General features: G+C 34.8%; 1 protein-coding gene across 6 annotated transcripts in view; it reads left to right on the forward strand.

Annotated features, from left to right (window-relative positions):
• Positions 1-27428, forward strand: part of LOC129810164 (spectrin alpha chain, non-erythrocytic 1) — a 95585-nt gene that overhangs the window by 22490 nt on the left and 45667 nt on the right. For 4 of the 6 annotated variants that reach the window (XM_055860471.1, XM_055860475.1, XM_055860472.1 and 1 more), the window contains exon 2: positions 26579-26751. In XM_055860471.1, coding sequence (XP_055716446.1) covers positions 26579-26751 — 173 coding nt within the window. Of the gene's footprint in view, positions 1-15848; positions 16503-26578; positions 26752-27428 lie in introns of those variants that run through there. The other 2 variants (XM_055860474.1, XM_055860473.1) reach the window with 2 other exon arrangements.

The following is a 27428-nucleotide window of genomic DNA, read 5'->3' on the forward strand; positions in this document are numbered from 1 at the left end:
CTCTACTTGTATTTGCACCTAATTAGTAGAAGCCTACTGTAATTAATTTTTTGTGGAGTTAACAATTGCATTTAAGTTCAACAGTTTTTAAAGAAAATTTGGATTGCATGAATTGATTAAAAATGTGGAAACACTGCAACTTCACTAAATTGACGCGCATAGATGGCGTTCTAAATATCTGTAAATTTTTTGGATTGTTTAAATCTTAGTGGAATCTGAGAAATATATTGATAATTTTTAAAAAATTAAGTGTTTTTAGGTAAATCTCTATGATAATGTGGAAAAAAGTAAAAAAAAAATTAAAATAACTTAGGAAATAAACTTCTTGATATTAATACAAAAAGAATTAGAAAAGATAGACGTAGAGGGAAATGGGGCACCTTTGAATTGGGGAGCCTTGAAATTGGGATTCTTTTTCCTATTTTAAAATGGTATCGAGCCTTATCGTAATGTAATTTAGCTTCAGAACTAATTTGTAGAGCTAAATTGTATCATGATAAGGTCCGGTTTCATTTAAAAATAGAAGGAAAAAAACTGCAATTAAAGCTGCCCCAAGTCAAGTGTACCGCATTTCAGAAAATTTTGTAATGCTTGGTTCTTTAAAACTTTACTGTTCTCAAGTGCTTTTGCAATATTGACTTTTCTTTGTGTTGGCTCCTGTCTCGACTGTTTTGCGCAGTTCTCGAGGTGTTCTAGAACCACTAAACAGTCGAGGCAGGAACCAATACAAAGAAAAGTCGATAATGAAGAACTTGAGAACAGTAAAGTCTAGCAAAATAGCAAAAGAAATCGTTTTCTTAAACATTTTTTTTAAGTACGTATCTGTTCTAAAGTGCCACTGCATTATCGACTTTTCTCTGTGTTGGCTTCTGTCTCGACTGTTTTCCTCCGTCCTCACGGTGTTCTAGTACCACCAAATTGTCGTCAAAGGAATCAACACACAGAAGCTATTTACACCGCCGTATTAGATTGGGATTGAACTGTTCCTAAATTGAATTTCCGATCATTAAAGTCTCAATCTAAGGCCGCAATCTAAACGGTTTCATTGAGGTCATTTAGATTGTCGCATTAGATTCAGACTAACTCCAAAATCCGATTTTCGGACAATTCAATCTCAATTCAATGCGGCGGTGTAAATGACCTCAAAGAAAAGTCGATAATTGTGAAGCACTTGAGAACAGTAAAGTGCTAAAAAAGTATGTTCTTTTATGGAATAGCAACAGAAATATTTCTTCTGAACATTTTTTTAGTACATGTTTGTTCTCAAGTACTTCTGCTTTATCGACTTTTATTTGTGTTGGCTCTTGTCTCGACTATTTTTCTCATTCCTTGCCGTGTTCTATAATCAACAAACAGTCGTGACAGGAACTAAAGCAAAGAAAAGCCGATTAGGTAGAAGCTCTTGAGAACAGTCATGTGCTAAAAATATTTCATGAGTGAGAAGGATTTATCGTTTTAATTTTTCATTGGAATAGCACCATTAATGTTTCCTCTTCACTTTTGTCTGGTTCCAAATTCACTCAAGTTCCAAATAGCTTCGCTCTCCCCTAAAGTCTCGGACATGTGGGTGGACGAGATGTTCTTGAATCTTCATTTTTTTATTATAAATTCTCTCTCTGTCTCAGTCGATTGTCTCTGGATAAATTCAATATTATATTGATTTTTGAAATAAAAATATTTTATTGATTTTTCTCTGTCTCTTCATTCTTTTGCTTGGATATTGAAAAAAAAAAATGCTGTGTATGGGGATTCCATTGAAACCATACAGAAGTTGAAGAGCTTCATTGGAGGGCTTTTTTCTTCTGCATTCTTCTTGTGTAAAAATTCAATACGATATTTTTTTTAGTCGCTTGTTTTTCTTTGCAAATTCTTCCTCGGAAATCTTGTACGATTAGTCACCAAAGTCGTGACACTATTTGTGGAGCTCAGAGGCAAAATGACACATATCCTATGGCTAAAGCATAGGATATGTGTCATTTTGCCTCTGAGCTCCACATTTAAGAGCATTGGGGGATATTTAATTGCTTGTGTCTTTTTTTTTATCACGTTTCTCCGCAAATATCCCCTTCAAACTACTTTTATTCTCATTGGCATTCTTGGAGAGTCTCTCTGGTTAAAGTGAAATCCAGTTGGTTTCTTAAAGTTTAATATTGGATGTTGTTCGATTGGTCAGTCAGAGTTTTGCGAATTATTTAGGAGGTCATTGGTGGATTTTTTGGAAGAAATTCCTGAAATTCTTGAATGCTGTGCTCTCTTTCATCTTGACCAGAAATGTCGTTTGTGCTTTTTTTTGGTGTCTTAATACAAAAATATGGAAGAGAGATTGCTGTGGAAGGCGAAACAAGATCTTATTGTTTATGTTCTTGCAACGGGATTCGTTGTAGAAGAGTTGGAAGAATAAAAAAAAATTAGCATGAGAGAGGGAAGGGTACGATACAAGAAAGACACGAGACCCTTTTTTAAAGAGTCACACATAATAATATTTTTTTTTATATATATTCTTTTCCTCATCGTCTTTTTCCCATTTAAATTGCATGAATAAATACGGTTGAAGATCACAATGAGTTTCATGCTCTTTTAACACGAAGATAGTTTGTAGGAGAAATATTGTGCTACTAGTCTTCTTATACAAAACTTTTCAATAGTCAATGGGGGAGGCAAAGAGAGGGGCACTTTTAAACAGTCCTCCTTTTCAATCTGTTTTTTTTTTTTTGGTGTGGCTCTGATGGAGAGTGAAGCATGAAAAAGGCGAAGACATTCTTTCAGCATAAAACTCCCAAGATCTGAGCAAAATTCTGCATTCGACCTTGGAATGGGATGTATGAATGTGTTTGGGTATAATATGAGAGAGTGAAGTCTCGAGAAATCACTCAAAAAGCTCCTATATACATAAAGTTGTTTTTATGGGAAGCTAAAGAATGAGACAAGATCATAAGGTTGGGTCATTGTTATGGGGAGATTTCACTCAATACAACTTCCAACATTCTTCACAAAACAATTTGTGCTATATAAACCTGTGAGCAAGAATAAGTCAGAAATTTGCCAATGGAAATGACTCTTGTTTTATCCTCAATAGAAAACTTAACGATGTGACAGTGTTTTGAGAGAGAGATAATACAAGAAAATAAAAGATAGGAGAAGTGTAAAAGATTTTGCGAGATGTTCGATATTTTATGTTTTTTTTTCTGAGGAAGGACATTGGCCTGTGAATCATCTTGAAAACCCTTCCGGAAAGGACTTGATATTGATATAGCATAATGGTGCTATTCCAATGAAAAATGAACTGTTCTCAAGTGTTTCTACATTATCGACTTTTCTCTGTATTGGTTCCCGTCACGACTGTTTGGTGGTTTTTGGAATAAAACGAAAACTGGGGAATAATAAATTGCTGAAAAAGCATGTTCATTTTATATTGGAATAGCCACAGAATTCTTTCTTCTGAACATTTTTTTAGTACATGTCTGTTCTCAAGTATTTCTGAATTATCAACTTTCTTTTGTGTTGGTTCTTGTCTCGACTGTTTTTCCCAGTCGTCGTCTTGTTCCAAAACCACTAAATAGTCGTGTCAGAAACCAATACCAGGAAAAGTTGATTATGCAGAAGTATTTGAGAATAATCGTGTGGTAAAAAGTGTTCGTGAGAAAGATTTCTGTTGTCATTCCATTAAAAAATGAACGTGCTCTTTTTTGGTGTTGGTTCCTGTCACGACTATTTGGTAGTTTTAGAACACAGCGAGGACTAGACAAAACAGTCAAGACGAGGGGCATGACATTTCCTATGTTTCCCATATGTTTATAGCGAGCCGAAAAAACTTTTGAGTTTATTAACTGTTTTCTGTCATTGTAGAATGAATTAGCAAAAAATACTAATACAAAATAAGACAATTTAATAACGAAGAGGCAACCGAAAACCCTAAATTGGCAACCTACGTATTTTTGGAGATATCTCGTGAAATGTGTACGAAAACAGGGAAAAAATTACACTAAAACCGGTCGCATTTTTCAGAGCTAATGTCACCCCCTGGTCGAGACAGGAACCAATACAAAAAAGTCGATAATGCAGAAGGACTTAAGAACGGTCATGTGCTAAGAAAACTGTTCAGAAGAAGGATTTCCCCTTTTCATTTTCAATTGAAAGAGCATCATAATGCAGTTTTAGATAAGATTTAGATTTACCATTTCTTTCAGACTGCATCAAACGTCGTAAAAATCAGTTCAGGAATAGGCTTATTTTTACAAGTATTTGAATATTTTTGCGCTTTTCCGCAAGAAAATAATTTTTCGCTTTTAGGTTATAATTCGTGCGAGAAAAGCATATACAATTGCAACTAAGAAAGTGTCATGTTTCATTCCGTAGTTAAGAAAGTTTTAGAATAAAGTTTGAAGTTTGGGTAGTCAAAATTCTGGAAATCTGCCTCGGTTTGTCCGTGGGATTTTGTGGGGGAGTACACCCCTATTCCCGGTTTTTAAAATGGTTTTAAATAAAAGTCTACAAGAAGGGAGATGCTTTTCCTGGACCTGGGAGCTTTTAGTATTGTCTTATATCAACAAGTCTCATGTCTCATATCTCCATTCTATACTATTCTAAGTCGACTTAGTCTTTATTACTCGGAGAAATATGTTGTTCTTAGAACTAAGATCTAGAACTGGTGAAAATTTGGTGGCAATCCGACGTTCGTGTAACAAGATATTCAACTTTCTCAAGAAAAATTTACACGGGCAGCATAGGAAATTGTCAACTTCAAATGACTTTCCTGAAAAGTTGTCTTAGCGTTGATAAGCAATCTGCTCCGGAGCAAAACACTGAAAAATTCCGTCTCAGGTTGTACATGTCAAAGAAGCCTCAAAGTGATGATTACAAAGCAAGAATTTTACAGTACAGGTAGTGCTTTTGTACTCCTGTTTTCCGTAAGCTTTTTTTTTTAATTCTAAGACTTAAGAATGGTCCAGAATTCATAAGGATACTTAAGGAAGTTCTAAAGATCATTCTTAAATGCTAGAATTAAAGAAAAGCTTTCGAAAAGCAGGCTTACAAAGTCACTACCTGAGTGCAAAATCACTGGTATCTACGGTACATTCTTTTCATTTGTGCAGATTAACAAAAAGGGACAGAAAAATACTGAATTGTATATTTTCCGCGATTTTAATCAATATAGGAGAATCAATGGCTAATTGCGTCGCTCAGAGCAGAAGTGATCTCCTTTGTATGCATTTCCGTATTAAAACAGTTCACTTCTGCTCTGAGAGTGTCTCAATTTTAACTGAGATGTAAACCATTTGCGAGAATACGCTCAAGTGTCACTTTGCTCCATATTAATTTATTATCCCAAAATTTTGTATTTTGAATAGTCAATAGGGCGTTTCAACTAGGAAAAAATTTTTTTGGCACTATTCTCACGGTGCTGTATTTGATGAGACAAGAAAGTTTTTCTTCTACGACCATATGATCAGACGCCGTTTAGAGGTGGCTGAACGACCCTCTCTGTAGTGTAAAATCCGGTAAAATCAGAAATTTGTTCTACAGAGAGGGTCGTTCAGCCAGCTCTAAACAGCGTCTGATCATATGGTCAGAAGAAAAACTTTCTTGTCTCATCAAATACAGCACCGTGAGAATAGTGCCAAAAAAATTTTTTCCTAGTTGAAACGTCCTAATAGTCAAGTCATGCTTGCCTGAAACTGGTCTACACTCTCCTATCTTAGTTAACTGGGAATTAAGGGTTAGATATATAAATTTGGAACTTTTAGCAGAGACACATACCAGGTGTCCTGAAAAAGGTTTACGATAAGGTTAACTTGTCAGGCTTCTGATTATATTTTTTAGCATTCGAATGCAGTTATTTTTGTTTTTATTTATTTATTTTTTATTTTATGAATTTAATTTTGATATTCTGTTAAATAATCATTTTATCGTAAATTTATGGTATGTGTCTTAGCTAATTAAAAATATTTCAGTAAAAATTATCTATGTTTCATTAGGTTAGTTTTATAATTTAGTATACGTTATTGTTCCGTAAATTTGAAAGGCAAGAATAACGACTTTATGTTGATGGCTCAAAAAGATTAAGGTTGGTCCTTGACTATATTTAGTCTGATAAATTTTATAGGCTATATTATTCTCCAGATCAGCCTGAGTCTCTTTGGACCCTAAGGTCTTTGACAAAATTACGACTTAAGCCGAGAAACGACGTAGTGGAAGATGATGGAAATGTAGTTTAACCATCATCATCATTTTCAATCGCTTATGCCCTAGACACACTTACGACTTAAGCCGAAGTGGAAAATGTTGGAAATGTAGTTTTACCGTTATTTCTAATAAAATTACGCTAAGCCGTCTCTCGGCTTTTCCTCAAGTCTGTCAAGGCCCATATCCCTATTGGGGTCCCGGGCCCATGACATTTAGTTTAGCAGCCTACGCCTGTCGATCCTACGCCACTTCAAGATGTTCGAGTTCGATCTCAAGGCGCTCCAAGGCAAGATTCTGAATTTGATTCAGCCACCTTGTCCTAGGTCTACCCCGAAGTCGACGTCTCCTCGCAATCTGATCTATCTAAACTGTCTCTCGGCTAATCCTCAGGTCTGTCAAACCTCTAAGGATCAAAAGGTCATTATGTTTAAACTCTTATGCCAAAATCTAATCACGTATAGGGGATGGTAAATGAATAAACTAACATAACTCAGCTAACAGGGCGATTATCATAATATGGTGTTCTTCCTATTTAGAGTTCGAGCAATAAAAATGTAACTGATGTGAGAGACTAAACAGAAGAGGAATTTAATTAAGACAGTAACATACTCTTGAGGCAATATAAAATTTTTGCAATTAAATTTAAACATGATTCTTTGGAGATTACTTCATCCCGCATTTTCAAATAGTGACGAGGGCTTTTTTTCCTTTACAGTCTCAGAATTATTGTATTTATCTTCTCAAGAGGAAAATTGTCTGATGCTTAATTAAGCAAATATTACTCACCAAATTCAACAATTCAGTGTTTGAAGATCATCATCCCCTCTGGCTTAGTATGTTTCTTGGTACGCTTCAAAGTTCGAATGCGTGATCATAGTAATTGCTCCGGGAAAATGTTGGAAAGAACGCAATGATTCGCTTTATTAAGTAAATGTTCCACAAAATGAATTTCTTATCGCTATTAAAACGAATGTGTAAATTGGTGACAAAAACTTAATAAAAAATGAATAAATTGTTCATGGAAAATCATATGGATGGTGAAGTGTGTAAAAATAGGTATTATCAAAACTGCTGAAGGAGGCGTTGTTGTTGTTATGAAGAAATAAATATTTTCATTGGTAATTAAAATAAATTGAGCGTTGCGCCTTTTATGTACTCTTTTCCGTAACTCAACTACCTATTTTTTCCCTGGAAATTTGTACTGTTGACGTTTTGACTAATGCCAAGGGGAAATAGACACTCAACCTAATGTAGAGATTTCGATATTAAATTACGGGCAAATTCTTGGTGAGTGTATGGCTTGCAGCGTGAAAAAAAAATAATAGAGGAGGAAGAAAATTAAAGAGAAGTTTTTGATGTATAATTTTCATTGGGAAATAAAGCGTCATATTGTGCAAATTAAAAGAGAAAAGACTCTGGCAATATGACAGTGTAAATGGATACTTAATTAAGCCCAAGCCGGTGCACTCGATCGCGGTCACAAACATAGAGAGTGCAAAATAGATCGTGATCTACAATGTCTGTGTGGCTTGATCTCAAGTCAAAAGAGATGCTTGAGGAGAGAGATCAATTGAGATGAAGAGCGACTGCAAGAAAAAAAAATCACACAATCTTCTCAATAGGAATACAATGTGAAGTCACTTCTAATAGAATGACGATCGTGTCTGATCTCATTGAAGTGATCAACACAAATCAAGTTTAAATGGGATTGTATTTCATTTGCTATATACGATCATGATTATCTTATGTGATATCTCAAATGAATGTGTCGGCGAAAATGGATATAAACCAGAGTTGTTGGGGAATGAGCTAAAATTGAACGCAAATTGTTTTATTTTTAATATTTAATTGGTTTAGAATAGATTACTGTATTAAATTTTATGGTGTAATACAGTAAAGTAGTAGTAATAGTGCCCTACAATCTTGCTGTGGCAAATCTCAGTCCTTCTGTTTCGGATTTTTAGAAACCTTACAAAGGTGATAGGGGCATTCTTAGTATCAGCTCGCTCCAGAAACGTAGCACAGGTCGCTGCCGAAAAGTCCGTCCTATCGGAGGCTCCTTGCGAATTTTCGTAACAATCTTTTACGGGGAAGGGTTGTTATTCCCTCGCCCGACCTTCTCTAGAAGGACCAGATCCCTTGTTCCTTAGCCTGAGGTTCGCGAGTTCCTACTGGGGTTGGTTACCCAATCTTCTATCACTTACCTGAGTGTACCTTGGCCTACCGGGCATCTAGCCCGCTTGGTGGTAAACATTGAAGGGAAGAGCCTATGCGACACATTACATTCCCCCCATTTAGAACCCTTTGTTGATAATGTTCCATCTTTATATTCATGAAGGGTATCGGGGAATCTGGAAGCTTTTTGATGAGTTTAACCTCAACCACGGAATCTTAATTTTACGATCCTTAATCGTAGTGACCCGGTACTGGATTCAAAACAAAGGGTCAAGTATGCTTAGTAAGGGTTGAGACGGCTCTTGCATCTCCAGGAGCTTCCCTAGTCACACAGCAGTAGAAGGATTAGAATAATTCCATCTCAAAACCGATTCTTTCGATTTTAAAAATGTGATTTCTGCTCTTGGTACATTCTCTCCTTAAGAAGAACATTTGTGACATTTTGTTTAGTACTATGTTTCTGAACCTTTATTTGCGTTGCTTATCTGGGCTTGCTTAATAGTTCTTGGTGTTGAGTTGGCTGGATTGAATTTTAAAATGGACTTGGTCATAAGATCATCTTCACAGGAAAATTATTATCTTGATGTCTTTTCCTTACTAAAAATCAGGGAGAAGACCTCCTTCCGAATGCGTCAGTGGTGTTTCTCTTTTCAGGGACAAGAACAAACAAAAGATTCTTTGCCAAAGCTTTAGGCTCTGCAGTGCGCCGTGCTCAGTGGCTCAAAGAATCTTGTGTTTGTTCTTGTCCCTGAAAAGAGAAACACCACTGACGCATTCGGAAGGAGGTCTTCTCCCTGATTTGTAGAATTCTACACAACGTTAGTTACCGTTTGAATGTATTTTCCTCACCTTAGATTAACTATCGTTACCGGCTATCACAGCCTAGTGAGACTCCTGTTAAATTGAGGCTGGGGACTGCTTATCTTGCAGTCTTATCTTGGCTGAAGTTGTCTAGGCCTTTGAAGATCTTCACTTAGGGGTGTTTGATGATAGTTGTGTTTGTGGAATTCCCACAGTTGGAACAAGTCCTGAAGAGGCTTGTTAATTTTTGAACCAAGCATTTGAAGCAGGAACTGGGGCTAGGATGTATTCCTGCTGTTATCTAACATGGCGGTCCTTAGTACTCTGAATCATCTTCCGAAACTGACCTTGTACTCCTTATATTTAGGGTATCTCTTGTAGTTAGTAGCGTAATCTCCCACACAGTTTACGCATTTTGCAGTACCCTCACCCGTCGTCCTGGGGCCCTCATCACGGTAATGCCCTGAGAGGCACTTAATACATCTGAATTTGTGTCCACATCTTGAAGACGCATGGCCAAATGACTGGCAGTTGAAGCACTGCTTCTGGTTACCCTTCTTCTTATCGAGCTTGCGAAGTTTCTGTAATAGCGGCTGGGTAGTAGTTTACCCTTTCTTGAAATGTGCGTTAAAGGCACTGCCTTCGGTACAGTTGATTGAGAACTTTACTACCTTTTGGACTTCTGCATTTTGGGCAATACGAAGCTTCTTGATCGCTTCTTCCTTGTATCCGTAGATTCCTGACAGGAAAACCTTGAATGATTTTTCCTCTTCCTTCAAGTTTCTGTTCTTCGGAGACCCTCGAGCAGCAGCCGATGCGTCCCGATACTCTTACACTTGACGGTGATTTTTGTTGTATCTTATTTGCTCACCTTGAGTTGGAAGTCCCTGATGTCGCTCTTCAGGATCAGTTCCTTGAGTTGCCGGTCGTTGTTCTGAATAAGGATGATAGGGGCACCGTCTTCTCGTTGGCTTTGATTTTTATTAGCGACTTTTGTCATTTATTCATCATTATTTTCTTAGTCGTGTGAATCAGACAGGGGAGACGAAACAGTTTGCTGTCGGCATCGGGGCAAGTACAGTAGACTCTCCCTCAATCGACTCTTTTTCAATCGGACGCAAAATTTTACTGACAATTTTCACGTTTAATTATGAAGCTAATTTGCTCAAATTCGCTGTAGTTCTTCCTAATTTATCGTGATTCTTTATAATTGAGCCATTTTTGTGGAATTTATAAAGGCTTTGACGTCCAAATCTATCGATAAACCGGATGTCATTTTGCCCCAAATGCCCAATTGAGAGAGAGTCTGCTGTATAGGACGTTTGCTCTTTTCTGGGAGCTGAAGGCGTTGATCAGCGTTGCCCTTCTTTGAAGTTCCTTTCATCTTTTATACTCAAAAACAAATCTTCAGGGAGATAAAGCCATTTTCTCATAGAAAATAACTCGTCGCCTTAAAAATTATTTGCAAAACACGTCTGAACTGACTGACTCTGCCCGCTCATAAGTAGATTTTGATTCTCCAATAGTGTCTTGGATGAAAGGTAAATGGAGCTCTATTTGCACAAAAAGTCGTTGAAGTTCGAAGAATTCAAATTCAATTTCGAATTTTCATACTACATTTTCGAACAAGTTGGGGAAAATTTATCAAATATCACACTAAAAAGCTGGCAAAAGAGTTACTCAGTGATTATGGGGTGATTGCATAATGGGACAAGAACAGTAATCGTTGTTGTTCAGTTTTTTTCCTCACAAAAATGTGAAGACCGTCACATTTTGACACTTGAGCACTTGGAAATTCGAACAGGATGTTACTTCCGCCACCTTGCGAAAGTGTTAAGAAGTAAGAAAGTCTCTTTTTTGGATCTTCAAATAGATTTTCGAATTTTTCAAGATCTACTTCTGTACGGAAAGACTGCCTCACTTGGAGTGTATCGTCTCAAAATAAAAAGCACTGAGTCTCTGTATAGGCAAAGCCATATTCGTTGCCCTCCCGAAGTATAGGCTTAACTGTAAAACTCAGGATTGAAGACAATAAACTTGGAACTTATGCCCTAAAAGGGCATAAGAACGCTGTGGGACACCTAAAGATGCTTCTTGACGGTTCGGGGTGAGAGTGTCGTTATTATTTTACTGCCCTCATTAGACACTTATGATGTGAAGTTGTCAGAATATCATCAAAATGAGATTTCAAGAGCCCTTTTGAGATGTCCTCATTGTTTTATATTGAGAAAAAAAAATAAAATAAAATTTTCACTGTGAGCGGAGACACACACCATTAAAGTTAGTCCTCTGCACCAACATGATCTGTTTTTTCTCTTATTAGTTATTTTACAATTTTTTTAACCCGAAATATAGAAACTTGTGAAGAAAAATTGCAGTAAACAACTTTTTTTTTTGAATTATTACCAAAGAAAGTTTTTCTTAGCGCAACTGTTTTAAGAGATGTTCGGTATGTGTCTTGGATTGTTTCCTAGTTTTCACAGTCAATATGTTCAGACTTTTTTTGTCTTCTCTAGAGGTGATTAATTGAAATTGGAATAAACCAAATAAATCATTTGTTTTTTTAGAGTCCAATGCGGCTCATTATTCAATAGAAATATGAATTGAAGTGCTTTCATAATTTTCGGGACTGTCTCTCTAATTGATAACAATTACTGATGTATTAATACATCATCATTCAGCCGCACAAACGATCTTCATTTTCAATTTCATTCACCTTTTATTGTGCTTGGTCAATTGGCGGCGAAATCTCATCTCAAAGTTCAATTCGATTGTGTATCTTGCTTTATATACTATGTAATTATTTTGTGGGAATTACGTCTAGAATTGTTAGAATTGATAATGTGTGGTATTTCCTTTATCTCGCAAAATATATGATTACGAATTCCAAAATAAAATTCAGTAGCTAATATTTAAAGATACGAAAAATCAGTGAAAGACAAAAATGCCGCAATCTTTTTTGCAAAATCTCAAATTACATGCAATATTTTTGGATATTTTATAACATTGTTTTGTGTTTTAAAACTAGAAATTCCTTCGTATCTTATCGTCAGAAGCAGAACCCATTAATTTTAGCCTGTCTCAGGTTTGTGTTTTTTTTTCTCCTGGTAAATTTTGCACTTAAAGAAGATGTCTTGATAAGTTTGTCTGTATTGTTATCAGTAAGGAAGGTTTAAATGTGTTTGTTAAGGGAGAGTCATATTGACCGTCAAATTTTTTTTTTGATAAATATTGTGGAAGGTAGAGCTTTTCTTCTAGGTTTGATTTGATTCTCATATCAAGTCCGATTTTAATGTTTAAGAAATGATGGTGTGCAATAATTCCCGTCTGACACAGGGTAAGGGGGACCCAGCGTTTAGTCATTAATTAGCACCCAGCTTTAGGCACTATTTTAGCCCTCATTGACAAGATCCGAGTGGTAGGCCCGAATTAAGGACTGGATTTTGCCACGTACATCAATGGCGGTGGAATGAAACTGTCAATTGCACATCCTGATTTCACCTTCGAATTTTATACAAATGATAGAAGCTACAAAGATAGTGATATGTTTTATTTAACCAGGATGAACGATTTAACACTTTAGAAAAACAAAAAAACTATTCCGAAAAAATGTCTCCTAAAAAACACCCCCAAAAGAGAATAAAAACACGTATTTCAGGGTTGGAAATTTGTTTATTGTGACCACGACACTTTTCTCTACACGACACGCACTCACGCACATTTATTATTATTAAAAAAAACCACTAAAATCACTGAGAATCTTTGCGAGAATTTTAAAAACAAATAAAATTTTTTGGAAAATATTCCATCTTGTCACTGACAGCCGAGCAACACGGCCGGCAACATAATTTTCGTAGTTCCGCTCTTCACCACCATGAACGCAAAACAGTGTCCTTCACATATATTTAGTAAGGGGAATTTTGTATGGGAGCTTCTTAAAAGTAAGGTATGAAAGATAGGGGTTAATTGAGGCTATAATCCACGCTTATCTGGTCAGACGGGTTCTTACTGTAAGTACTTTGAAATCGTATTTAATGTATCTCAACGAAAATCTTGAAAAAAACCTTCCAGTAGAGCTAGATTGGATTCTATTTATGAACAGCATCTCCAGCAAAACACTCTTTCTTCACAAATAAGGCCTCTACACATTGGAAGTAATTTTCGTCAAAAAATGCTATTTTTAAAGGAAATTGTCCGCAGTGCTGTAGGTGAAAACGTCAAAATTCTGTCAAAAAATTAATATTTGACGTAAATTACTCCCAATGTGCAGAGGCCTTACTCAAAGAATTTTCTTCAAATTCGATTATAATATATTCTAAAAGTTACGGTAATAATATTTTTCTCATTTTCCAGCAGGGAAATGATAATTTTCTATAAAAACAAACTAAAGCGCAAAGTGGTGGCATTTTTTTTAATTTCCTTGGCAAAAGAATTTTTACTTAAAAATTATTTTTGACATAAATTCGATATAAGTTGATTTGTTTAAGGGCTCTACTACACATTTGGAAAATTTTTCGTCAAAAAGCATTTTTTTACCAAACATTGAAGACTACTTCCTTCAAAAAAGCAATTTTGACGTAAATTGCTTCTAATGTATAGAGGTCTTAGAAAAAAAAATTTCTTTAAAATCTTTTAAATTTTCTTGAAGGACTGGAAAAATACTTTTCTCAATTTTCCGGCAATTAAATGATGAATTCTTGTGAAAAAAAAACAAACTAAAAACCAAATAAGTGTGTCATTTCTCTTCAAAATTTCCCTGACAAAAGAATTTTTACTTCAAAATGATTTTGATATAAATTGATTTGTTTAAAGGCCTCTACTTATTGGGAGCATTTTTCGTCAAAAAATGTATTTTTTGACGAAATTTTGACATTCCAGCGTGCAGCACTGCAGACAATTTCTTTCCAAAAAGAAATTTTTAACTAAAATTTCTCCAAATGTGTAGAGGCAATAAAATAGTCCGAATATGTACAACCATTTATTTTTTGGAAGTGATTCATTTTTCAAATAAATAGGAATTGTATCTTCAAAAGTCAACATTTTCCGATAGTTTTCTTATTTGCTTTCAATATCACTTGTCACACTTAAATTTTGAAGTATTTTTTTTTCAATGTGTAGAGGCCTTAATGGTCGCTTTTAGAGCAAACGTTTACGCACTTTTGTTGACATTATTGACGATTGAAGTGTCAAGAATACCGAAATTCGAAATGGAAGAACAATCAGCGCTAAAGCGGCGAGTACGTGAACTTGCAAGTTAGGTTTCCGGTAGATTTTCGAATAGGTTTGGTTCGCCTTTAGAGTGGCTTGGTCTCTTCGAAAGGTTATTACTGAACGGAGCAATTCTTACCATTCACAAGTAGACCTTGAAAAATACAGAAAAAAGTCATTTTTACTTCTTGATAATTCCGTAAGGTGGCTGAAAAAAATATCCTGTTCGAATTTCGAAGGGATCAAGTGTCAAAATGTGTTGGTCTCCACTTTCTTATGCAGAAAAACAAGCAACGACGCTTGCTACTTATATTTATATCCCATTATTTAGTCATTCCATAATCACTGAGTAACTCTTTTGCGAGATTTTTAGTGTAATACTTCATAAATTTCCCCCACCTTGTAGAAAAATTTGGTGTAAAAATTCGAAATTGAATTTGAATTCTTCGAACTTCAACGACTTTTTGTGCAAAGACAGTTTCATTTACAGTAGAGTTCCTCAAATTTGAACATTTGGGGGGTATAGATGACATTTCCTACTCCTCAAATTTGAACAATATTTTCAAAAACGTAACGGAATTGATGTGAAATTTACTATTCCTAAATTAAGAAAAATTACTTTAAAGAATATATCAATGTCATTTATTGTGAAATAAATGGAAGTTGTTGCGGAAGTTAATATAATATACAATAATATTGAGGAAACACTAGAGAAATTTTTTTCTGATTCAGACTCCACGCAAAACTTTCTTCGCATAACCTCAAATTTTACATTTTGAATTCAACCGTCGTTCAAATTTGAGGAGTTCAAATTTGAGGAACTCTACTGTACTTTTTATCCAAGCCACTACTGGAGAATCAAACTCTTCTTGTGTTTGATATCTTGTCTAATTCTCCCTCTAATTGATTCTGCCCGGGTATCCCGGGTTTGGAATAAGTTACGGAAACGCCGTGATGTATGCAAAACATTTTCGGTGCCAGTTTTGCGGCCTACTTTTAGGGCCAACGATTCATAAGAAATGCATTTAAAATTTATTTTTAGCTCTCTATAGTAGGCAATATATCAGATTCTTTCAGTGCGTTTTTTCAGCGTTTTTTGTGGTTCTTGCACGTTTTCTTTTATGAATCCTAAAGGCTTAGCACACTCATTTAACAGAAATAAGTTGAAAGTGGATATTGTTGTAGTTTGCGGTAATGAAGGTTTGTGTCGCGGCTAAAATTTGTAATGGTGACGGTGAAAATTTGACGGTTGATGTGGTTGTGCCCTAAAATATTTAACAAATAAAAGGAAGATTAGATGTATGCTTAAGTTATGAGTCCAAAGTGAAAATTTCCTTTTTTAGGTGTGTGCAATAATATTATTTAGATTGTATGGGAATTTGATATCAGTTTGCCTTTCGTCTTTATCTCTGTTGCGTTCTCTTTTTCACCTTCCCACAAATAAGTTGGGTAAAATTTGCCGTGAACAGAAAATTAGTCGATGTGCGATCTCGTCACTGGCAATACCGTCACTGGAGAAGATATTATTCGTGGTTATTTTTTTGAAGGAAAGGAGATCTTGTGGTATAGATCTTTTTGAAGAGAGAGATAAAAAAAGAAAATTGATTTAAATTTAAATTCAACAGCACGGACGATAAAGTGTTGTGTTGCACATACATAATATCTTCACCTAAATTGCAAGACCAAACAGCTACCTGTTGAAGATCGCGAGAAGAATAAAGAAATTCCCATTTAAGACGTGGCCTGTGGTGTGTTTGTCGGATCACAGTTGAATTTATTCATATACCTTTTCTCTCTCTCTCTCGGTATCTCGTGAATTAGTGCTTTGTGCCATTTGTGTCAATTAAATTTTATTATCATTGGAATGAAGTGTTGAAGAAGATATTGGTGTTTGAATGTAAATTTGCAAATACTGAATAATTCTTTTTGACTTTTTATTTGGCACAATAGGGTATAGTGCGATGTTAAGAGAAAAGAAACCAAAGAAATTTGTGAAAAAACAATAAAATAAAGTATTTTAAATACCTAATCAACAATTGAGGATACGAGTTTATATGAATATTGAGTGAAAGAAAAGAAAATTCAACATTTAGAGATAGATCATTAGGACGAAGAAATGTATTCCAAACGATTTGGTAATTACTTTTTTAATTTATTTGTTTATCTCCTTAATGCATTGTCTATAATGTACCATGTTTTGAAAATGTCGCAGACAGATATTTTTGTGGTAATTGTTTAATAATCAAAATGTATCAAAATTTGTGAAATTTTTCTTTTACCATTTTCCTGTTCCGTCATCCAAAAAAAAAACCTGCCTTATGTAAGTGAGCTATTTTTATCGCTATCACTGGGCCTTATCAGTGTTATTGGAATCGGACGGCATTCCCGAACATTCTCCACCAATAAGGAAAACTTTAGTATTATTTGCATTCAGTGTTACAGTGAAATGGATATGGTTTTGAGACTTTTTATCTCTCTATAAACTAAAATAACAATTTATGTTGAAATTCCCATATCGATATTTGCACTGGATTACAGAATAAATTCCCTGAAAATACTTCTCCTTCAATCGATTCACCTCCAACATTGTAAATATTTAATGTTATATCGTATAGCTCTTTTTTTATTAATTTGAAATTCTCTTTTATGCTCAAATTTGTTCACAGTTGCTTTTATTTTTTTGTAGTTGTTGAGGTATAAATTTGCATTTTTGCCAAAATGAATTTCATGCTCAAGAAGATCAACATGCTGAGAATGATGTAGAGGATGTAAAAAAACAACAACAACTTAGGAATGAAGATGAATGTGATATATTCATATTAATTTATCATTTTAAATAGTTTTCATTCTACTCTATTCACTATATTGGTTGTATGTCGAGGCCTCCATTCGAAAAAGGAGATATACTGTACGTAAATTTCTTCAAAGACATCTAAACACAATTAGCATCAATCTACAGAACAATTGAAGAGATATCAGATGCGTTGTATGAGCTAAATTGATGATGTCAATTTAGAAAGACAATTTCATTACATCTTTCAATATCTCTACCATTTTATTGGTCGGTGCCTTAAAGGGAAAAACTTTGCCGGGAAATACTTTTTGGTTTTAAAAATTGACCAACGTACCGGTCAAACGGTTTGAGGTAAACCCTTGGGGATTTCGGAGTACCCACGGTAAATCAAATCCAAAAGAATACTGTGAAATTTTCTGAAGACAATTCTAATCAAATAATTTAAAATTTATTGATTTAGATATGTAGTTTTTTTTTAATATAGGGAACTGTGCTTAATTCCGGACATGCTGCATATTAAACCTTAAAGTCCTAAGTAATATTTTTGATACAAATTTTAGGAGTGTTGTTTGGAAAACATAATGCTGTTTATTATAATTTTTCTCTAAAAATAGTCTTTACATTTACACGTTTAAAAGTTGATGAATATATAAATATTGCTTTGTGTGCAATATCGGACACCAAGTTTCTAGAAGTCCCTTGCTTTTTTCTTAATCTCTTCCAAGGATTTTCCCAAGCACTTTATTCGTTGACGCGATGCCCTTTTATTCCTTGAACGTTGTGTAACCTCTTAAAACTTTTGAGGAATATAAGAAATGTCCGATATTTTTGGCTGTCCGAAATTTAGTACAGTTCAATAATAAAATTGTACTGCTGATCCTTTTGTGGGTTTGTGATTCTTGAGGCGTTCGGTAAAACTTTTAGGTTCTGAACTTAGTAAAATAAAAACAAAACTTCCTAAGAGCTTTTAGTTCCCCTAAAAGACCCTTTGTCAAAGCCCTCGGTTAGTTGGGCAAAGCCAATGTTTTGTTCACTGAGGAAGTAAAACGATCTTCAGAATTAATTGTTGCCGATAAGGCTTAACTGTTCCAAGTTCTTATCAGGCGGTTTTTTGAAAAATTGAATTATTAATTGAATTGAATATTTATTGAATATGGGCAAATGATTAAGCAACTTTAGGTGGCTTTTAAAAAAGTCACTGAAAATGCTTGTTGTTTAGAAATTCGAAACCTTTAGAAACTGGATTAACCCGGTCTTCAGGCACGAGGTTTAGCCCAGTTCCCGAAAGTCTCAAAATCCTAAATAGTAATCAATTTTATTCATTTTTCTCAAAATTTAATAGATCATTTGAGAAAGAAATTGCATGATTATGCTACAAATTCCCGTATGAGATACAATCCCGATAGCTAAACTGTTCAAAGGCTCACAATCCCCAAATACTCGATAGGGCGACAATATCAAAACCCCTCAACGTTCAAATCCGGAAAAGGTTGAAACTCCGAAAGCTAAAATCCCGAAAGGGGCCACATTCCCTACGTTCAGTAATGCCGGCTTCAGACTGGAGGTTTATCCCAGTTCCCAAAGGTCTTAAAAATCTTAATAACAAGCAATTTCATTGATTTTTTAAAATATAATGAATCATTTGTTCTTAATATTCAATTCTAAACAACAATTTCCTAAAAAATCATGCTTGATGAGGAATTAGAGGAGTTAAGCCAGACAGCTAAGCCATAGATCTGAAGCCCATATAATAACCTTCCCGATTTAATAGCTCTCTTCGGTTGAGTTTTTTTCAGTACCGATTTGGAGGAATATCAGAGAGAACTTACTTAAAAAAATCGTTGAAAGTTCGAACGTTTAAACCGACGACTTTCACAAAAATGAATAGGGGGAAGTGAGGCATCTTTGAATTCGGGCAGGTTTGAAGTTGGGCTTTTTTCTCCTATTTTTGAACGGAATTGGACCTTACTGTGATATCATATAGCCTTACAAATTCCACTGTAAAGCTAAATACATTATGATAAGCCTTAACTTCTTTTAAAAACGTACGGACGGACGGACGGGAACGTTTTTTTCTTGCTATTCATATATTCGTGATCAGGAGTGACTAAAACACATTTTGGCAAAATGTGGGGTCGATCGGAGGACATGAAATTTTGTTAGGATTATAGTAGGTGAGATTGTTAAGAATCTCAACTAATAGAAGTCCATTTTCAAAGGTACCCCAAATCAAAGTTCATAAAAAAAGGAAAGTTCATGAAAAAAAAATTATTTTATCGAAATTTGAATTTAAACGTTTTTGACATCCTTAAAATCCACAAAACTACACAAAAATTGACTTTTTATGGCAAGCGTTTTCACATGATGTTGTTGATAAATTGAAGTGTGTCAAGAATACCAAAATTCGAAATGGCAGAACAATCAGCACTAAAGTGACTTGCACTTTAGGTTTCCGGTAAATTTTGAATAGGTTTGGCATGGCTTTGAAGTGACTTTGTCTCTTCAAAGCCAAGCTCTTTTCATGGGGCCATTCAAGAAAGGGAAATTATCGATAGGGCCATAATCCCAAAAGCCCGAACGCCAAAATTACGGAATGGGTATAATCGTTATAATCCCGAAAAGTCAAAATTCCGCAATCGAAAATCCCGAAAGGCCAAAATCTTGAAAGGGTCGGAATCACACGGGAGAGTTGATGTGTAAATAATTTCCCAAAACACAGAAAATTTCCTTTTGTCTCCAGCAAGTGTGGGTCCAATCGCGGAAGTAGTTACGACACCCTTACCAATTAGGAATTTTGGTTTTTGAAATTTAGTTTTTCATTATTTTGGTTTTCTGGATTTTGGTCCTGTCAGAACTTTGGCGTCCGGAATTTCAGGTTACGGGATTTTAGCTTTCAGGATTTTGGTCTTTTCGGGATTTCGTCTTTCGGTATTCTGGATTTTGGAAATCTGGCTTTCTGGATTTTGCTTTTTTTGGAATTTTGGCGTCCGGGATTTCAGGTTTCGGGATTTTGACTTTCAGGATTTTAGTCGTTTCAAGATATTGGCGTTCGGGATTCTGGTTTCCGAGATTTTGGTCTTTTCGGGATTTTGCTGTTCTGTATTCTGGTTTCAAGACTCCGGCTTTCTGGATTTTGGTCTTTTTGGAATTTTGGCGTCCGGGATTTCAGGTTTAGAGATTTCGGTTTTCAGAATTTTTGTCGTTTCGGGATATTGGCATTTGGGATTCTGGGGATTGTGGCTTTCGAGATTTTGGTCTTTTGGGAATCTTAGCGTTCGGTATTCTGGCTTTTCGGGATTTTAGTCTTTTTGGGATTTTGGCGTCCGGGATTTCAGGTTTCGGGATATCGGCTTTCAGGATTTTGGTGTTTTCGAGATTTCGGCTTTCGTGATTGTAGCATTTGGAATTTTTGTTCTTAAGATTATTACTTTCGGTATTTTGTTTTTGAGGATTTTGGCGCTTTTGAGATTTTGCTTTAGGTATTTTGGTCTTTGAAACTTTGATTTTCAGGATTTTTACTTTTACGATTTTGACAGGAACATCACGACTGGGGCAAAATTTTTCAAATTTTCAGACCGGTTTTTGGATTTTTTACGAGAAGTTCTTTGCCTAACTTTTTTGATAATTTTTACCCTAGTCCAGCAAATATTCGTATGAAGTGTATGGTTCTCATGGATCAAGAATGACCCAGAAAATCAATGAGAGATCAAAATAATATTCCTTCATTCAAGCATTTCGCGAGTCTTATACTCGCTTAACTTTACTTTGTCATTGTTTTAGCTACTTTCATTTGACTTTGTTGTCTTTGATGTTCTCAAAGTCAATTGGAGAAATTGAATTGAAAAAGCCATTGCTGTGTATTTGTAAGAGAGACAAATATTTGTCCAAGAAGATCACATCCCATATACAAGTACCCCATTTTATCTCAATATTTCGCAATAATAAAATGTGTGCGAGCCTTGGTGTTACGCGCGTTGCGATAAGACCTCTGAAAAGCATGTGATTCCGAGGATAGAGGGCAGAAAAAGAGCACGAATATGATGTCACACATAAAAATAAAATAAATTGCATAGAAAATCTGGTAAGCTTTGGGATTAAGACAAAGTTGTAAATCGATTTTTTTTCGGGGTTTTTTGTCGTGGCAAGTTCTATTCGTCAAATTGTCGAAATTTTGCCGGTTTTGGTGGTTTAATTAGATAGGTTTGAGGGGGAGTTTCACTGCATGCGGAATCGAAATGCTATCGATAACGATAAGAATTTCTCTGTGGCTTCAGAATTTGGGTAAGGAGAAGTTTGGTGTGAAAAAAATTTGGTAGAGGTAGCAGAGGTTATTTGGAAGGTAGACTAATGTTGACTTAATCGATCACTAATTTCACGCCCAATGCGACAATAACACGGAGTTCCACTTTAGTCTTCACCTTGTTTTTTTTTTGTGTACCTGGGGCTTCTCATTTGGTTTCCTAACAAATTGAACTATTCTTTACATTGGAATTTTTCTAATTTTGTATTCTGGATGGGAGAATATTTGAAATGCCATCGTTTGGAAATTGCAAATGATCCACCTCCATTGTATTTCTCGAATTACACGTGAGGAAATTGATTAAGAAAAAATGTTGGCGAGCTTGTAAAGAGAGAAAGAGAGAGAGGGACTAAAAACTTGTTAAATTTTTAGATTGTGTTTCGCTGATTGATTTTTATTAATTTCCCATTAAATCCAAAAACAACATAAGGTGAAAATTAATATTGAAAAACCCACGTTTTTTTTTAATAGATTTAAAAAATGCATGCTTTTGGTGCTTTTCAGAGTGTCTCAAATCGTTGTAAATTAAAGAGAATTAACCTAATGATCTTTCAACATTTTCAAAAGAAGCAATAAATCAATTTTTAAATCATTTGAACGATTTTGGATAAATAAAGACACACACACTTTTGTGTTTTGCTAATTCCCATAACCAAAAAGGTGATGATAAAATATATCTATTTAAAGATTTATTCATCAAAATCAATGTTTTCTCAGCTTTCACGGGTCTTTTTTTTCCCTCCCATTCCGTACTCAATTAGCTCTTCACGGAGATTGAGACAAAATTTAAATAAATCACAATTGGTTAAAAAATGGTGTGGCATTGCATTTTGAGGTGAATCTCTGGACACTTTCACGGTAAAATGGAAAAGAAAAATAAACGTTTTTACCAGCGGCTTTTCTTTGATGGACACTTTTTTTTGTTGGTTTTAACTTAAGCGCCAAGACTTTGGGTTTATGAGTTAAGCAGAATTTTTTCTAACCATGATCTCAAGTGCATGGAATTTTGCCATTTTGTGAATGTGTAACATTTTCCAGAAGAAGGAATGTCATAAGCCACTCGAAAGATTATTCATAGTATAAATATTTATCTCTTAAGGCAATTTTGATTCTTTCCCTAAGACCTTCTTATCAAGAGCTTTGGATGTGCTCTATGTTGCTAATTACCTGGGATATTTCTGGTATTAGAAAAGAAAGACAAGAGAAAAATTATTGGTTAGTGGAAAAGAGGGCAATTTTGAATATATCTCTTCAATTCGAGCGATATGCAATAAATTACTGTAATGCAGAAAATTTAGGAATTTCCCTACATCGCTCTTTACATCGTTAAAGTCCTAAATTGCTTGTCTAAAAATAATTTATATCATACCATTAAGCATTATATGTAATTAAAAATATTTATTTCCATAAAATATTTTAATTACATTGCGTCCTGTGATTGGATGAAGCTGGAAAGCATTTAGTACTTTGGCCAATTAGAGAAAACGATGGTGCTAAAAGATTTTATGGGATTAGTTATTGGAATAATTATTTTTGGTCAGTAAACTTGTAATTAGGTCAGTAAATACTAAATGGTTAATAATATATATCATTTTGATCAAGTAAATTGCACAAAATTGATCAGCTGTTTTGCTAAAAATACTTCATATATTGAAGATAAACGATTTACAGTTACTAAACACTTAGCGATAAGGAAATTTACGGCAATTTATGTTATGTTATAACCTCACTTAATTTACATAACCTTCTTTCGGTTTATGATTTTGGTATTGTCCTTATTTTGAGGTTGATTTAAACACAACTCTTCTAACGAGATAATTTAGTCTTTATTCTCCTTTTTGGACTAGTGAAGACTTAATTAGTAATTAGAAACGTAAATGGCAAAGTCGCACAGATATCATATTGCGATTTCTGCTCAGAGATCTCTAGATCGTATAGTTTATTGCGTATAGCATATAGCTCAGAGATCGTTAAATATTAAGATTTATAAGTCAGAGCTGGGTAGATCTTGCGATTTCTGCAACAAAATCTCATGATTTCCTCTGAAATCGCAGATCGCATGATTTATTGCTCAGATATTGCTATATTTTGCGATTTCTGCACAGACTGAGATCGTAATATCTAATGATTCCTTGCTCGCAAATCACTTATCGTGCGATTTATTGCTCAAAGAGTGCAAGATCTCGCGATTTCTTATTCATATGTCACTAGATCTCACAATGTATTGCTCAGATTTCGCAAAATCTCATGATTTCTTGGCCAGACCTCGCTGTGTCTCACGATTTCGGCATTGAGATCGCAAGATTTCGCGATTTCTTGTTCAAAGGTTGGAAGATCTCGCAATACCTGCTTTAGAGCTCGCTATACCTTGGGATTTCTGCACTGAGGTAGCAAGATCTCACGATTTATTGCCCATATATCGCTAGATCTCACAACTTCTTGCTCAGAGATCACTAGATCTCACGATTCCTTGCTCAGATCATACAGTCCTAGGTATTACTTGCTCAGAGATCGCTGGATTTCACGATTTCTAGCTCAATAATATCTAAACCTCATGATTACTTGTTCATTTATTAGTGCAAGATCTCGCGATTTCTTGCTCAGATATTGCCCTATCTTACACTTTCTTGCTCATAGATCGCAAAATCTTGCGATTTCTGCTCAGATATCGCTATATCTCGCGATTAGTTGCTCAGAGATCGCAAGATCTTGCAATATTTGCTGAGAGCTTGTAAGGTCTCGCGATTTCTGCTAAGGACTCGCTATATCCCGGGATTAATTGCTCAGATATTTCTAGATCTCACTATTCCTTGCTCATATACCAAAAGATCCCACGATTTATTACTCAGAGATCGCAAAATCTCGCGATTTATACTCAAAACTCGCTAGATATCACGATTTTTGAACAAAGATTGCAAAATTTCAAGATTTATTGCTTGTAGATCGCAAGACCTCACGACTTATTGAGATTGACAGTTCTTATCATTTCTTGTTTAGAGCTTGTTACAACTCCCGATTTTTTGCTAAGAGTTTGGTAAACTTTGGTAAATTTTGTTTGGTAAATCTCATGATTTCTTGCTAAGAGACCACAAGATTATACGATTTTTTTCTCAGAAATCGCTTGATCTTGCAATTTCTTGCTCATAGATCGCAAAACCTAACGATTTTTGCATAGATATCGCTAGATCTCACTATTACTTGCTCGAAACTCGCTAGATTTCGAGATTTCTGCAGTTTGTGCATAATATCTTATGATTCTTTGCTCAAAGATTGTACAGTATTACAATTGCTTACTCAGACATCGCAAAATCTCACGATAAATTACTCTGAGATCTTAAGATTTCATGATTTCTGCTCAGAGATCGCTAGATCTAACGATTTGTTACTCAAAGATTACAAGTTTTTACGATTTCTTGCTCAGAGATCACAAGGTCCCACGATTATTTGCTGAAAGCTCTCTTGACCTCGATATTTCTAGACTGGGTTCAGAAGATCTCATGATTACTTGCTCGAAGATCTCAACATTTCATGATTTCTGCTCATAAATCGCTAAATCTCATGATTTCTGCTCAGAAATCCCTAAGAACGCAGTATGTTTTGCCAGAAAGTCGCAAAATCTCGCGATTTCTGCTGAGATCTCGCTATATCTCAGGATTTCTGCACTGAGATTGCAGAATTTCACGATTCATTGCTTAGATATCGCAAGATTTCTTGCTTATATATCGCAAGATTTCACGATTTCGTGCTCAGATATTGTTATATATCATAATTACTTGCTGAGAGATTGTAATTTCTCATATTTTCTTGCTCAGAGATCGCTACATCTCACAAATTCTTGTTCAGATATCGCAAGTTCTCGTGATTTTTTGCTCAGAGCTCCGCTAGAGCTCGCAATTTTTTACGCAGGAATCTCATGATTTCGCAATTTCTTGATCAGAGATCGCAAAATCTCGCAATTTCTTTCTCAGAGAGCTCGTATTATTTCGGGATATTTTGCTCAGTGATTGCTAGATCTCACGATTTCATTCACAGTGATTGTAAAATCTCGCTATTTCTCCCTCAGTGATCGTCAGATCACACGATTTCTTACTTAGAGATCGCAAGATTTCGTGATTTCTTCTTCAACAATTGCAGAATCTCGCGATTTTCCGCCGTACCAAAATTGAACATAATCTAAAAAGAAAAATGTTAATGTTCTTACGAATTTTTTATCCAGACAAAACATAAAATAAATTTTCCCAAACCAAAATCCGTGTGCTATTACTCTCGAACTTTTTATAACCTATAATTTTTCTTAAATGTTTCTCAAAGTATTTTTGAAAGTTTCAAAAAATTAAACTCTCTTGATATTTTGAATTCGAATTTAAAGTACTAAAAGGTTCAAACTATTTTTGTTCAAAAGGTCAAAGATTTGATAAAATTTAGAAAAATATGTCTGATTTTTTGAGGTTATGTCCACTTGGTCTTGACGTATTGACTTCTTGCCTAAATTGAAGAATATTTAAGGTGTAATGTATTATTTACTCAAGCATACGTACTACAAGAGAACTTAGAATTTAGGTTATGAAAAATAAACATAACCTCAAACTCAATAGATCCTATAACCTCAAATTCATTTAGGTATTTCTGTTTAAAAATATTTCAATTTTACATTGAAACTTTGAAATTATTCCTGGCACTTGTCGAAGTTGCCCAACCTTCCTGTAATCTATAAAATGAAATATACGATGAAGAACAAAGCAAATAGCGATTAATACACTTGAATGCATTATGAGATGTGAGAAAAAATATACAACTAGATATTAACTTGGCGAGTGAATGTGCGAGAGAGGGTTCAAAAGCAAATTGCTTTAGATTCACATGCACGGCAATTGAATGTGGAACATTATGTGAAAGAGTTGCAAGTGGCACGAGAGTACTTGCGAACTCTAAGGAGAAAGAGCACGTTACAGGGGGAATATTATTATAAGTAAAAAAAAATATGTTGAAGAAGAAGCTCAATAATTTGCTAATTTTATTGCAATTTGTAGTATTTTTCAACATTGTAAAATGACTAATGTTTTATTTGACCTTTCCCTGATTTTCTTTTTTTTCTTTTTGTGTTTTTTTTCGTGCAGGGGGACAATATGAACCGGGAGGATATGCGAGTCAGGTGCAGCAGAGGAGTAACATGACACAACGGGAGGGTATCCAGAAATTTGAGAATGAGAGAATCAAGACACTGCAAGAAGAACGTCTGCACATACAGAAGAAAACCTTCACCAAATGGATGAATTCATTCCTGATAAAGGTAAGAACGCTCGTGGTTTTTTTTTTAAAATTTTGGTTGGTTGGTAGAAATGGTGACACTCCGGAAGTGTCACTTGTGATTTAAATCAAATCATTATGTTCACTTATTGTTTCCTCCAAAAAAAAGAGCGTCGAAGAAAGAAGAAAAGCATTTATCTAATGCGATTTGGTCACAATGGCAAAAAGAATGAATGTGTCTCAAGACTCAATAAATCTTTTCACTTTTTGTCTCACACTTTGCAAGTGATGTTAAAATACGTAACACTTTTACTGAGATTTATTTACATCTGTGAAGTAGAAAAAATATTTATTTACAGAAAATTTGAATTTATTAATTTATAGAATATAAAATTATGTAAAATAATTTTTAATTTTTGAATAATTTATTTGAACGAGAATTATACGATGTTTGTAAAATATTTTTGTCAGTCGGAAGGGAATTATAGGAGGGCCTCTTGATATCTGATGTGCTAGACTGACCTACGATATCGAGAGACAGCTTGACATAATTATAATTCAAAAGTTAGTGTGATAAGCCTAGATCAACTTATTGTAGATGAAATTCTTAATGTGAGCAAACTCGAATTGAATGCAAAATCGATTTGGAACTAAAAAAGAGAGAGGTGTTATACAGCAATTTGGAATCGAATTTATGAAAAATTGCAAACTTTTTTTAAA

Source organism: Phlebotomus papatasi, chromosome 1 (genome assembly GCF_024763615.1).
Source record: "Phlebotomus papatasi isolate M1 chromosome 1, Ppap_2.1, whole genome shotgun sequence".
Lineage (NCBI taxonomy): Eukaryota > Metazoa > Arthropoda > Insecta > Diptera > Psychodidae > Phlebotomus > Phlebotomus papatasi.